The 15,621-nt window shown below is 38.0% G+C and overlaps 1 protein-coding gene across 1 annotated transcript; it reads left to right on the top strand.

Moving 5' to 3' along the window:
• The first annotated feature begins 651 nt into the window (after positions 1 to 651).
• Positions 652 to 12,547, top strand: TASL (TLR adaptor interacting with endolysosomal SLC15A4). The gene is made up of 2 exons (XM_006209419.3): positions 652 to 822; positions 11,365 to 12,547. The coding sequence occupies exon 2, from the start codon at positions 11,366 to 11,368 to the stop codon at positions 12,266 to 12,268; it is 903 nt and encodes a 300-aa protein (XP_006209481.1). The 5' UTR covers positions 652 to 822; position 11,365; the 3' UTR covers positions 12,269 to 12,547.
• Positions 12,548 to 15,621: the final 3,074 nt, after the last annotated feature.

Raw genomic sequence — 15,621 nt, 5'->3', positions numbered from 1 at the left:
TTGTTTCTCAAGCAATGCTGGAACAATTATCTTTTTACCCATCTTCGTACACAGGAGCAAATATATTCTATGAATAAACTTCAGAAATGGAATTATTGGGTCCAAGGATATGAATATTTAAAATTTTGAGGAAAAAACTTTGACAGATACATACTTTTTAAAATGTTTATCATCTCACCAATAGTGTATGAGAGTGCCTGTTTCTTCACAATCTTACCCACTCAAGTGTATTATCACACTTTTTACCTTGGTTAATTTGAGAGAGAAAACTGTTTTCATTTGCATTTTTTAAAGTTATGAGTACAATGGAGAAATAATACTTCTTAAAAATGACAGGTTAATGATACAACTGGAAATTTGCTAAATCATATCTGACTCTGGCTCCCTTTTGGGAGAGGGGCCCCAGAGAATTTGTTGTTATTGGAGTAAATGTATGTTAATAAGTTTCTTACATAATGTGTAGCAATAAACTATTTTAACAAGAGGCAGTTTCATAGATAGGTTTCATTTTTTGAAAAAGGGGAAGAAACAGCATTCTGTGGCTCGCTGTGGGTTTGTCAGTTATTGCCTCCCCCCTTCCTGGGACTTCCCACTGCTCTTTAGCACAAATCAGACTCGAGCACAAACAACTCTTTTTCCATAGGATCAGTTATAAAAAGAATGGCCAGTGCAATGAGCAGCTTACTTTCTTGGTCTCATCAGTGAAAATTAGACTCACCAAAGGCGTGCAACCATTTCTGGAAACAGCACTGGCTGACTCGTTCATCTCTATATGGTCAGTCGTGTTCCTGCAGGACCAAAAGAGCAGACTGGTTAGTGAAGGTAAGGAAAGGAGGCAACAGGCCCTGTGACTGCTAACTTTTTCTGTCATTTCTCTTCTCACACCTTTTTATAGTCTTTTATCATCAGAGCTTCGATCCGATCTCATGACATCTAAAATGCTTCTCTAGTTAACAAATCAGAGGTGAGTGGGCATGTAAGCAAGCATTCAATGGACTTAGACAGTTAAGAGAAATTAAGTCAAACACTCTTCTTATCTCATGTTCACATTTTGGACATTTCCAATTTTTAATTTTTTCCTTAAAATTTGGGGTGGGTCTGATCAAATATCTGTTGCATAATTTATTCAGTCCTCATTCACTAATTGCTACACAGGTTTAGCTTCTGCATTTTTAAAAGAAGGCCTAAAAACCTAAGCAGAGTTTTGCAGGGACAGCACAACTCTTAAATTCGGTTACAGTGAAATAGTTTTTGAAATGAATACAATCATAATAAGTTCCAATTGGATTAGACTTTCAATTATTCATTTGGCGAGCTTGTGGTGAGTGTTTCTGTGCGGCAGGACATACTCAAAGTGAATGTGATCTACAGTGATGATGCTTTTCGAATTGTCATCTGGGTGATTTGGGGAAAGTCTCCCTGTTGGTACTAAAGACAGTACATGCACAGGTGGGCTTTTGTTTGAATTATCTTTAGACCTGCTCAAACATTCTTCTTCTTGTGCATATCTATGTGTGCTTAAATGTAAGACTAGTTTGGCCAGAACATTCATAAGGTTATTTTTAGACCATATCTTGCATAGGTTAATGTAAGAAGATTGTGTTTCTGAGCTTGAGAAGCTTCTAGGAGAATTGGAGAGTATTTGAAATCAGTGTAAAACATTCACATTATAACACTAATTTGTGGGATATATAAATGTAGTGCACTAATTTTATTATCTCAGAGCAAAGTGATGTTTTTGAAAGTTATTTCAAGTTACTGAAACATTTCCAAACACATACCTAACGCTTTTCTTAGATATATAGGATCCTGTCCAAGTTCTTCATAAACAAGGTAGAATGTAAATTTGCCTCTATTAACTAAACATAGTTACTTTCCCCCAATTTTTGTTTTGCAGTTTCAAACCTATATAAAAATGAAAGAACAGAACAATGAACACACGTATTTCCATCATGTAGATGAATCAGTTGCAGCATTTTGCCACATTTATCTTCTCTCTTGCTATGTCTCTCTCTCTCTCTCTCTCTGTATATATATTATTAAACACACATATACACAGGTTTTTTTCCTGAACTGTTGAAAGTATATTGTTGATTTTAAGGCACATTACCTCAAATTCTTGAGCCCCTTTCTCCTAAGAAAAAAGGTAGTCTCCTATATGATTATAATGATAAGGAAATTTAACATTGTTACAACACTATTATCTAATTTACAATTCATATTCAAATTTGTCCAATTCTCTACATGTCCTTTAGAGTGTTTTTATTTCTAAAATTTCAGATGTAATCAAGTATCTTGCATTGCATTTAGTTGATATGCCTACAATTAAGTAAATGTTAATAGGCATAATTAACAATATAATTAAACATGATGAACAATTACAACACCAAGGAATTACGATCAGTCAATACTATTACGATTACTTCTCTTACATTTTTAGTCCTCTCATTTTGGGACAAAATACTTTAAAAGTAATTTGAAAAAGTGATCATAAGTTTAATTTTTCTGTTTGTGAGATATAAAGACAGAGTATGAAGAAAAATCCATATATGAGAAATATATGTTTAATAAGGTATCTGCACCAAAAATTTACATTTTCTGAAATAAGGAAATTCATATCCAGATACAGTCCTTGGAAGTAGCTGTTACCTTTGGTCATAAGGAACTAAGTAGAACTAAACAGAAAATTATTTATTTTATTGCTGATGTTAATGTGGAAAATAGAGGCCTTCTGACTTATGATTATATTATATTAACCATCAAATTAGACTTTGAGAAATTAACTTGGTAAGTAAGAAACACGTTATATTTGAGAGTAGAATTGATAATCCCAAATTATGTGTTTTTTAAAATAAGAACTGAAATATAAACTAAGTGATGTGTCACAGCATCCATCAACAAATGCCACAAAATATGAAATAACAGGGATATAATCCAAGGTATATGATTAAGTAAATGGTTATTTCCAGCTTTAAAGAACATCTACTTTCAAAGATAAGGGTGAGGAAAATGCAGACTTTTTCTATACAGGGATATCCTTTCTAAAGAAACCCCTTGTTTCGGGTAAAGTTCTTGTATCATTCACTGAAAAAAATTTAAAACATGTACTATAAATTTCGTTACATTATCATTATCATAACTAGATTATGAACAAAATAATATTCAAGTTTTTCAATGATAAACTTTCAGTGGTTTATTTACAAGTCCCCAAATAAAGATCTTTAAAAAACAGAGATTGGAATTATGAGATCTAAAATTTAGATTGTAGGAAAAAGAGATGAAAAGAAGAAATAGAGTATTTTGAAGATTGAGAGGGATTAAAAAGAACATTTCTGATGTATCACCTACACATAATCCTGACAAAACAGTTTACTTCACTCTCAAATTTGAGGCAAAAATAAATTTGCTCATCTTATTGGAAAATCAAAAAATAATAATGTGTTGGAAAATGTCAGTGGAAACAGTTAATCTCAGACATGGAGGGTGAGAGACTAAATTGGCCCAAGCTACTTGAAAGGCAATTTGCAATAGATGTGGTCTAGTAATTCGGCTTCTCCCAATCTGGCCTAAGGAGATATTCATGGAGGCATATGCAGTGATTACACATAGTAAGACAGCAAGAAAAACCTCAATGTCTACTATGAGAAATTATTTGCTAATGTAAGATGTGCCTGTAGATGTACCATTTTCTAACTGTTAGAAGGCAGATCTATATAAGCAGACACGCTGACAAGTGGGAACCAAACTGTACCCCAACTAGCTAGGCTTAAGATCTTCTACCAACAGCAGGTCACGTTTTCCTGTTATTATTTCTCTGGGTTACATCTGTGATGCCAAGAGCCAACCCCATCCCACCACCTCCGTTTCTGTGTGGCTGTGGACGTCTTGTTTGCATTGTCTCAACACAGCTTCTCAGAACTCTTGGTTTCATGTGCACGAATTGTCCTTCCAGAGACGGGATCTGTTTTGCTACTTATCACCTCCCCAGTTCCCCACTTCCTACCAATGCTCAATCTTCTTGCTTTTCTTTTGCAATTGCCAGTTACTCCTTCATTTAAAGGATCTTCCCAATGATTTATTTCACCGTTTAACGTAGCAGCTGGATTTTGCTCATGTTCCATGCAATCCTGATACATATACTGGTGTAAGGGAGAGAAGAACTTAGAATTTCTTTCTAATTTAGGGGCAAAGATTCTGAACGGATGGCTGGGGGCTCTGAAATGTTGAGATATGAGACTTGAAGGGTAGGGGTGGTGGCACGGGGGATGGGTAGGGAGACAGGAAGCTCTGAACAGAAGAAAAAAGCAGAAACGCCTGGATGGGCGTGGGGTTTGGGAAAACTGGGAGGAATTCAGCATGGCTGGAGTCCTGGGTTCTGTAGGGAGAGGCAGAGATGAGATGGAGAATGCAGATAAGGACCACATATCATGAGAGCCTAACGTTATCCTGGAGGTAATGGGGAGCTACTGATATTTAAACAGGGCATCTGTAATATAACTCTGTAGTTGTAAGATAAAGGGTGAGATGATACTAGGCTGTAGTACTAGAAATGGTTATGGAAAATGTTCATATGGTTAGATTAAAAGAGCAGAAGATAAATTATTTGTATATCTCTAACACATATGAGCACTGATGCACAATTGGGACGCGTGTGTAGCCCTGTAGGATGGGCACTGGCTGTCTTCTTGGAGCTTTTCTTTCTGTACTTCACTTCCTTCCTTTATTCAGCAAGTGTTGTTTATTAAATGGAGTCAGGGCTGGTACCTGTTTCCTGGAAGGACTAATTGCTTGTCATGACTGTGATATTAACTGCTCTCAACTATGCAGTAGTGTGATATGTTTTAAGAACAGACCATACACTTTGGGGTTAGGAAATTTGGACTTGAATCTTGCCTCTACTGCTTATTTGCTTTGTGACCTAGGGAAGGTCACTTGTCCTATCAATCTTAGCTTTCTCATTTGGATCACCCAGATTATGACAACAAAGAACAGTGCAGTGTTGTCAGAAGATTAGGGGTAATGTCTGGAAAGCACCTGACACAATTGCCTTTATTATTACTATGCCCTATCCAACTTACTGCCTCTGCTTTTTGACTTAGGTCAAGGATGGGCAAGTCATAGCCTATGGGTCAAATTGGCCCTCTGCCTGTTTTTGTAAATAAAGTTTTACTGGAACACAGACATACCCATTTGTTCACATATCGTCTACTATGATGGCAGAGTTGAGTAGTTGTGACAGAAACCTAAAATATTAAATATTTGGTCATTTATAGAAAAAGCCTGCAGATCTCTAACTTAGATTTTTCCAAACATTCCCTTTTATAAAGTTCTTCCCCCTTTAGTTTTTCTCTTTGAATCCATGCTTGTGTTGTTTGCAAATTAAAAGTCTGTCTATGTACAGAGTTATAATAAATTTTCTGAAAAACTATGCCAATGTTAGTGTAGAAGGAAGAATTTATATTACAATTTCTTCGGAAATCCAAGTAAATGATTTAACAAGGTGCTGCACTTTAGCACATATTTCTAAGTTGTGAATTTGCACATAAGGTTAATTTTGGTATTCCCCTGTCTGGTAATGATTAATGTAGGCTATATTTGCCTAGAACATCTCATCTGCAAATGTCCTTGAGAGTCTTTCCCTGCACACTTAATCAGTCATGGAGAATTTCAGATATATCTCTGTCTATATCTCTATCTTCTCTATAATGAGAAACAAAAATTCAAGTGATAACATATCTTTGAACAATTGAAGTAATCCACTGGCTTAAGTTTTATTGTCTCAGATGAAATTTAGCCAAATATGTTAACATTTGTTTGAAGTATATATTTTATAATACTTTTCACAACATTGAGTGATGTCTTGTAAGAATTTTACAGATAATCACAAATTTACTAAGAAAAAATGACAATAATTAATCAAAATAAACCCAAATAACTTTCTCTACCTTAAAGTTTACGACATAATGATATATAGTACTATTTTTATTCTAATCGTACATTAAAGGGTTTTTATAAAGATCAAATGAGTTAATGTATGTATAATTTTTATTTCTCATACAATATTACTCTGCATAGCTTGAGAACAAGCTTTCAAAAGCTGCCTTAGCATGCTCTCTGCTGCCCTCTGCTGCTAATTCCCAGAAACTGATTTTGACTCTAAGCGATGCTCACCTCAATTTCTCTCCTCTTAATATACTCAAAAATCCATGCAATATTAAAGTCTGAGGAGACTCTAAACATAATTTAATCCCACATTCTCAACGTACAGGTACGAATTTGAGTCTCTGAGAAGTTAAGTGACATGTGAGCGTGGGCTGTTTCCTGAATGCCAGCTTTTCAATGCCTGCTGGCTTTGGACACACTAATTTTGACATCTATAAAACGAGCACAACGCCAGTGCCCATACCTTCAAGTCTTTTTGGGGAGCCAATGATTTAGTACATTAAAAGCATGAAGAATCGTGTCTGGGTTGTAGCTAGTACCAATGTTGGCTATTTATAAACTTGCCATTAACTAGGCTAAAACCACAGTTAGTGACAAGGTCAGAACTAGAATTCTGGTTTCTTTACTACCAGTTCAAGAATTTTTTTTTTGCCTTAGTGAGTCTGAATAACAAATTTAACTTCAAATGTAGATTTTTATAACATGACCTGTTCACATGTGAAGCTCTCACTGTCTTGACAAAGCTACTGACACTATAGCTCTTGCAATAGCTCATTCCTCCGTATACTGTTCAAGGCAGGTTCCCCACAGAAATGATAATTAACACTCATGAGCTCAAGCCCCCAAATATAAAATTCTACAGCCCACACTTGGGATATGATTTCACTGTTGACCGTAAGTAACCCCTCAAATGGGTGCCCTGCTTGAATTTCCATGTACAATTAGACACTTCCACTCAGTTTACCTCCTATCAGACTCAAGAGGAACCAAACTAAACCTATCAGCTCTTTTCCTGGCTCCTTCTTCTGATCTCCCCATTTTGGGCAATGCTGGTGCCATATGCCAGCGTGCCCAGACTCAGTTACTTCTGACTTCTCTCTCCTTCACTTCTAAGTCCAGCAGTCTTGGTCTCTCCAGTTCATTCCTTCTCTTCTACCTCCCTCCTGGTTCCTGTCCCAGTCATCTCAGGATGATGAATCCAGCAGCCTCCTAACCTGGGTCCCTAACTCCAGTCTCAGCCTGCTGAAATGCATCTTGTCCTTTACTGGTAGACCACATCATGCCTTAAATGACTTTGGCTGCCTTCCAGAGCTCTGTATTGCCTTTGGGATAAACTGAACATCTTCAGCCTTGCATGTCCCAATTTACCTCTCTGATCGAAATCTTCTCCTTTAGGCACGGGTGTAGCTATCCCTAGACATCAGGACACATTTTCTGCTTTTCCATCATTGGACCTACCACTGTAGTGGTCTACCTTAGGCCCCGCACATCGGAAAGGGAGGGCTCTTACACTACCAGAATTAAAGTATCAACAAAACTCTCAGACCATGATAAATAGGGCAAAGGGCCCATTACTCAAGACAAAATCCCGGACCCGCTTCCTTTACCGTTGTGAAAGAGCAGAGATTACCTGGAGGACCCGTAAATATCATCCACATAAAGTTAAAGATTCCACAAGAAGTTAGAACTTGTTTACTTGATCCCCAACTTTTAAGAAATGTTATGTTATAAATCCTTGAAGTTTAAAATATTTTACTACAGCTGTGTAAAATATTGGCTAAAAAGAACTGATTTTCCCCTTATCTCATGTTGTAAACTAAAAGGATCAATGAAAATTTATCCAATGGGGGGAAAAACCAGTGTTATGCCTTAGTGATCGGTAATGGGAACTACTTCTAGAACATTTTAATAAATTATTTGGAAGGTGGATCAGAGGGCTACCTTAGAGCTTCAGTAAATAGTGGGCTCTACTCAATAGAGAAATATTGGTATTAAAAAAAAGAAAAAATATTCTGAAATTGAATGAGAAAACAGGCAACATATAAGCTGCAAATATACATTTAGGAATAAAACCATAAACGATGCATAAAGAATCCTCTGGGGTGGACCTAAAGGTTATCACACTAAGTTAAGAAAGAGAAAGACAAACATCATATGATAGCACTTACATGTGGAATCTAAAAAAATGGCACAAATGATCTTATTTACACAACAGAAACAGATTCACAGACATAGAAAATAAACTAATGGTTACCGGGGTGTGGGGGATGTGGGGAATGGGGTTAGGGAGAAATAAATTAGGAGTTTAGGATTTGCAGATACAGACTACTATATATAAAATAGAAAAACAACAAGGTTCTATTGTATCTTGTAGTAAACTATAATGAAAAAGAATATACATATATGTGTGTGTATAACTAAGCTACCTTGCTGTATACCAGAGACTAACACAACATTGTAAATCAACTATACTTCAATTTAAAAAAAAGAATCCATTAGGGCTGATAGTTTAATATGAAAAGGAGTATGATAAATAGGAGATCTGCGATATGACTGAATGGGAACAAGGGGTACTCACACGTGATTCTGCATTATCACCTTCACTGTCTTCTAAGTCTGTGCTGCCCAATATCATAGCCATGAGGTATTTTTAAATAATTTAAATTTAAAAAGTTAATTCATTAATTAATACAATTCATTAGCCACATTCCAAATGCTTAAAAGCCACATATGGCTATTTGTTAATATTTTGGACAGCACATATCCAGATCATTCTATCATCCCAGAAAGTTCTGTTGGATCACACTGGTCTAGACTTTTCATTAGCTTCTCTAAGTTATTAACCCCTGGCCTGCTGCTTTCCAGCTTCTAAAACCTAACTGCTCTAGTCTGTGCTCCTGTTCTCCCTTTTCTTGTGTACTATATATTTTTTTAAAAAAAATCACTTACTGTTGTATTAGTGAAGTTGGAGGGAGAAAAAAATACATGTATATACCTAATCTGTTACTTGCCCTGAAAATCTTTGCTGTTTTCTACCTCGGTATGATCTGGCTTTTGAGCTCAGGTTCTGAGGGATCCCTGTCAATCAGGCTTTTCCTCAGTCACTTCAGGGCTTCCTCCTCCTTGGGTTTGCCTCTAAGTTCCAGCTCACTTCCATCAAGCCATACAGTCAGCTGGGGATGGGAGAGGAGAAGTTTTGGCTGTGATCATCTAGTCACATTGGCATCGATGGTAACTTCTCCCCAGTCACCTGGCTCCTGGTTGATAGTCTATAAACATCATGTCTGCAACCTTCCCATCCCAAATTGAGGTGTTCTCCAGATTTTCAGGCTCTCAGCAACATGCTGTGAGCAGACTTCATGGGGCAGCCTGTCCAACCCAGCATTCCACGTGGTTGGCTTTCTTCCTGCTCCCACACCATGCTGGGCAGGAGAGAACTGAGCCTTCCTGCTTCTTCAGGTCCTACTTGGTAGGCAGGGCACAGACCTCTTGTACTCTTGGCTCCCCAAATGTATCTGGAGCCATACTGTTTCCCTCCACACGGAATTCCATCCACTGGGTCTATAGTTGATAAACATTACGCCCTAAGTCATTTAGGGTTCTGGATTCTGACTTTTAAAAGCTCAAGTTATGGTATCTCAAAAGCCATTTCTCTAAAACTATGACTTCTGCCAGAGTTTCTGAAGCCTATTTAGAAACTCGAAAGATGAGAGTTGCATTTTCACTCTGGTTTTTCCACAGTGATATTCTGACGTCTTGAAGGTGGAAGACCCTCACTGCAGCCTGGGTGGGTGGAGTGGGAGGGTTGTGAAGTAACCCCATCACTATTACAACTTTATGATGAGTTTTCTCACTCTATTATCTTCTTATGTATGTAAGATTTGCCTTTTCACCTAGATGTTCACTTTGTTGAGAGAAGAAACATACTTAAGAAGAGTTTTCAGGGAAGAACATTTTCTTATCCTTGTCTGTCCAACATACAAGAATTACTTCATGGATTTGTTGAAGACCTTTAACTTTGTATCTTTATGGTGCATGACTGCCTGGGATATAGTTAGTATTTAAATAATTGGCAAATTTGCTGAACATATCTTGGAATAGTTCCAAAAGAGGAAATAAACATTGACAATACTACCCTTACATAATTAAAACAATTATGCTACTTATATTAACTTTGTACAATAAAATTTTTACTTGGGAAATAATTACATGAATATAAAAAGATGCTAAAATTAAAAAGAAAAGGACCCTTATGATTAATTTTTTTCCCATTTGATTTGCTAATTTCAGGCTCAAGTTGATGGGTCTGTTTTGGAAGCCCAGCCCTTGAGGTCAAAGAGGACCAGTTCTCCTTGCTGTTGTCTGTTGCCTCCTTGCCAGGAACACCAGTGTGTTCCTTTTTTAGAAAATGCAGCTGCTGGTTTCTAGCCTATTCTAGCCACTCCAGAATCCGGTGCTAACTGCTAAGGTGGTGTTGGGTGGGGGATGGGGCTGTTGGAGGAAAACCTCATAGTCAGGAAGGCTCCTTGGTAACTGGGGTAGAGGTAAACACGTCAGTCGGGCACAGAGATATTTCCAGAACGTATTCTAAGTGGGAGGAGAAAGCCATCCTGGGCAGCAAAGGTAGACGAAGATTTCATGGTCCTTAATGATGGGTTGAGAGTCAGTTAAATAATTGACAGCAATGACAAAAATTAATTCAAGTTAAATGTCTTTTGATTGCCTCCTAAGTGCAGACAACTGTGCTAGTTCCCAGGGTTAAAGTTACAAAGATGAGTAAGATACAGCTCTCATTTTCAGCAGAATCTGCCACAAATTTCCTTTTTTCATAACCCACAAGCTGTGCTGCTTCCCCAAATTGCAGCTTCTCCATCACTCTCCATTTCCTCTGGGGCAGAATACAAATGCCTTCGCCCAACTCCCAAGGGCCTTCAGAATCCAATTCCAGCTTATTCCCCCAGTCCTTTCTGCTTACGCTCAGTGTCCTGCACATGCTGAATAGGCCATGCCACCACATCCTCTTGTAACTCTGGGCCTAAGGATGCAACCCCTAGTCTTCAGTTTAACTCAAGTATCATCTCTGTGACTTTCCTCCTGTGACTTCTCCTCCTTTGCCCCAGTTTGTATTAGGGGCTTCACTTCCTTTGTCCCACGGCTATTATAATGTTCAGTAATATTGGAATTGTGTGCAGTTTATTTTCTCCAATAGTAGAAACTTCTTGCAGGAGGGAACTGTGTCCTACTCAGCTTCATACCTCCAGTACATGCCACAGTCCTGGTATATAGCAGGCACAGAATGAAGCATGGCTTGGGGAATGAATGAAATGAACTTACTGCCCGTTACTTTTGATACACCAACTGCCAATTTATAAAATTCCAATCTCCTTCTTCCCTATGGTTACTCACAAATTCTCTTTCCAGAATGCTGTCAGAAGGGTATCTCAGTGGACTTGCCTACCGGAATGAGACCCTCTGGAGTTGTACATCTTATAACGAGCAGGTGGCTGAGGAAAAGGAAGAGGAGACCGAAGCCACAGCTGCACCTGCTCTTTCCTATTCCTCTGTGGATGAAACACAAGTCCAAAGTCTCTATGTGAGCTGCAAATCCTCTGGCAAGTTTATTTCTTCCGTGCGTTCAAGAGAGAGCCAACGCAGTAGAAATCCGAGAATCACAGTGGTGCAGACAAACCCTAATCCTGTCTTTGAAAGCCCAAACTTGGCTGCAGTTGAAATATATAGAGACCCCAGCAGAGAGACCTATTTGGTTCCACCTTCCTGCAAGAGTATTTGCAAGAATTACAATGACTTACATATTGCAGGGGGCCAGGTGATGGCCATTAATTCAGTGACAACAGATTTTCCCTCTGAGAGCAGTTTTGAATGTGGTCCTTTGCTGAAATCGTCTGAGATTCCTTTGCCCATGGAGGATTCCATTTCCACTCAGCCCAGCGACTTTCCACCAAAACCGATCCAGCGGTATTCATCCTACTGGAGAATAACCAGCATCAAAGAGAAAAGCAGTCTGCAAATGCAGAAGCCTATTTCGAATGCAGTGCTGAATGAATACCTGGAGCAGAAGGTGGTGGAGTTATATAACCAATACATCATGGACACTGTGTTTCAGGACAGTTCTCCTACCCAGATTCTGGCATCTGAACTCATCATGACAAGTGTGGACCAAATTAGTATTCAAGTCTCTAGAGAGAAGAACCTGGAGACCTCCAAAGCCAGAGATATAGTCATTAACCGCCTCTTACAGTTGGTGTCAACTGAAATCAGTACTCCTAGTCTCCATATTTCTCAGTATAGCAACGTGAATCCATAGAGAGGATGCTTCTATTCCTCTTTCTCAACTACTCAAATTCTAAGCAACAATTATTCATTTATTCTGAGAATATGTCAGAAAGGGTTATGAAGGGGAGTCAGAGCTCGAGAAATGAAGGTTGGCTGGAGATTCGGTATGGAATAAGAGGAAATCTACTAATATTTCACATGAAGGAATGTGGTAAGAGGAACTACAGTGATTTCAAAGCAAGGGCTATATAGCAACAAAGCAAAACTAAAAATCATCAGAGAAAAGGTATGGTTCATTAAAGGGAATACAGAAATTGAGAAAGACAAGCCAAGTATGAATACACACCACAGCAAAACTAAAAGCCAAAGGTTTCAGGGTATGGAGTTTCGAATAGATTTGTCACCCAAGTAACTTTCTCCAAGTTGTTTCTTCTTGAGGGAAATGTACTGTAGAAGGCTGCTATATTTGGGGAGAAAGACAGGTCCAGTTTTCAAAACATGTTTATTTCTCTTTTCTCTATCCTGTATCTGATCATTTAAAATATATTCTTTATAAATATTAAAACGGTAGCAAATTGCAGTTGTGTTTTTATTTTTAATGATTGCTTAGCTACAACCACAAAACAGCCACTCAGATCTAATTCTGCTTACTGGGGGAGATGAAGAATATGGGGGAATATTCACATAGTGAATATTGTTTTATTTTGCTGTGTTTGGTTTTCTTGGTGGTGCTAAGTGTCAAAAGAAATTTTGAATCTTTTCCCATTTTTTTTCTCTTCCTTTTCTACATGCCCTCTTGACCCTTGTGGAGACAGGAAGGGGTCTTCTGTATCCTCTTACAAGCTCTAGGGTTCCATGATATCAAATTCTGTAGATTCATGCACTAGAACTATAATTTCACGAGAGCCTTACTGCTCTACTCCATTCCTCTAGCTCAGGGATTGGCAAACTAGGGTTCATTGTCCACATCTAGTCTGCCACCTGTTTCTTTTATTGAGATATAATCGACATATAACATGTTAGTTTCACGTGTACATGACTTGCTGTTTGCACATTATGAAACGATCACCATAATAAATCCAATTATATCCTTTTTGAACATCCATGAATTAAGAAATTCGACATCATTCCAGGTGAGTCTTTTCAAATGGTGGATGACAATATCCAGCCTGTGATAAACTCTACTGTCTAGGGTTTCTGCTCACAAACAAGAAGAAATCACAAAACTGAATAGGTCTACTGAAGTTCATGCCACTGCACTTAAGTAGTATATCCTAAATGATTGTTCCCTGGGGGTCTCAAATTCAACATATTTTAAACCTGAACTTTTTCTTGTGTCCTTTTCCACATGTTCTACTTTCTTGGCTTCTAATGTATATTAATGCCACACCATTTTCCCAGGCACACAGACTGCACAGCTAATTCATATCTGTCTATGGGCTAGAGGTGGGTACTTCCCCTCTCCCATGTGGAAGGCTAGAACCAGTTTAAGTTGGGCATTTCACTTTCCCACATCAGTTAAGCTCTAGTAATACCCTAGCAGCTTAGGCTCTGGTTAACCAGTTTGTTTCTACTGAGGGTAGGTCTTGTTAAGACTTAACAAGTGCTCTGGCATATTTCAAAATGGTTCCTTTTCCCTTCCCTCTGCCAGAAGCAGAAGCAGGGTGTGAGTAATTTTTCTCGAATATTTACTGTGTGAACCTGGTCTAGCTCCTGAAGGTAAATCTCACAATTGTGGTGGCCTCCTTATGATTGGGTTCCTCTAGAGTTTTTAACTCTCAGAGTTGCCCACCCTGAGCTTCCATCAGTTCATCAATTTCAGTTCAGGTTTTCCTATCCTGGCACCAGTTTTCAGGGCAGTTTCCACTTGTGAATCTCTGCTCCAATAAGTGTGACTCCCTGAATTCACTTGTCAGTCTCTTCAATCTTGGGGGCAGTGGTTTGACCTGTGTCCTCCTCTCTCTTATTATTCCAAGAATAGTTAATATTTTAGTCTGTTTAGCTTTTCATTTATTGTTAGGATGACTTTCAAGTTCCTTACATGCAGAACTGGAAACTGAAAGTTGTTATGTTTCTTTATATCTTTTAAATTTGGACCCTCCTTTCCATTCCCCTTGTTAGTACCCTGGTCTGAAATTTCATTACTGGGCTATTATCATAGCCATCTTGTTAGTGTCCATCTGAAGTCTCTCTCTCCTTTATTGTAGCCTCACATCACTTCCAAATTAAATGTAACTGATATCATGTAATTTCCCCACTTTGAAGTGTTCTCATTATCTTATAAAATCCAAATTCTTAGCCCTAACACTCAAGGTCACCCATTATTTGTTCTATACTTAGCTTTTCAGACCTTCTCCCACTGCTCTCTCTTCACTCCTAGGAGAACTGGACTCTTTGCCTCTTCTTGAAGACCCCTGGTCCTATGTTTATTCCATCTTCTTTCACTAGAATGCCTTTATATTCCCATTCCCAGTTAGTTCTGAATTTACCCCTTCTTTCCCTGAGCATTGCTGGCAATTCTGACAACTTTCTAAGACAGTTATTGTTCTCTACATTTATATTATTTGTGTACATCTCTTACTGTCCCTGCCAAAATGGCAGTTCTCTGAGGAAAGGGGTTATTTATATTTGTAATCCTCACAAGGGCCTCTTACATTTAGATTATGCTTTTTTAAATGAAAAGTGATTAAATCTTAGGTTTGGATTATTTTGCTTAGGGTGACTGGAAGATCAGAATCGTTGTATGTGTGTTCATTTTGCCCTCTGTTTTGAACCTCTTTCTAAATTCTAACTTAATTTAGGATTGTAGGTAGTTAAGGAATAGGAAAATGTCTGTCTTTGTTCTTTGTGCTATTAAGGCACTGTTGGGAGCTGTTTTTAAAGCATGGAGATAGATAGAAGGCAGAGTTCTCTAATATTTTAAAATTTAGATAGATACAGTATAAATCATTTCTGGAGGTGACATAGTACCCCACTGTAGTACTGTATCTGAGAGGGCTGTTAGGTGAAAGTAATCTTTTCTAAACTCAAACTGACATGGGAACAGTTAAATCTGATTTGTGAGCTACTGAAGTGTCATCTTTTATTCTTCTCAAAGACCTTAACAACTTGAAGGTGAGAACAAAGAGAAGGAAAGAAATGGAGGCTCATTTATTTTTCCTGATGTAGAAACTGATGTTCATCAAAATCTTCTCTTGAATGACTTGCAATGATACAACTGATGGGTCATAAAAGTGTTCACTGAGTTTTGACATATTGGGTCACATTTTAATTTTATTTCTGGTGGATTTTGGAATTCAGCTCTCTTTCTGTGGATGGGATTATGTCCCACTACTTAACAGTGGTCGTATTAATGACCACTAACTTGTACCATGATCTGTCATA

Source organism: Vicugna pacos, chromosome X (assembly GCF_048564905.1).
Source record: "Vicugna pacos chromosome X, VicPac4, whole genome shotgun sequence".
Classification (NCBI taxonomy): Eukaryota; Metazoa; Chordata; class Mammalia; order Artiodactyla; family Camelidae; genus Vicugna; species Vicugna pacos.
The sequence above is the reverse complement of the archived record's forward strand: the minus strand, read 5'-3'. Positions and strand labels throughout refer to the sequence as shown.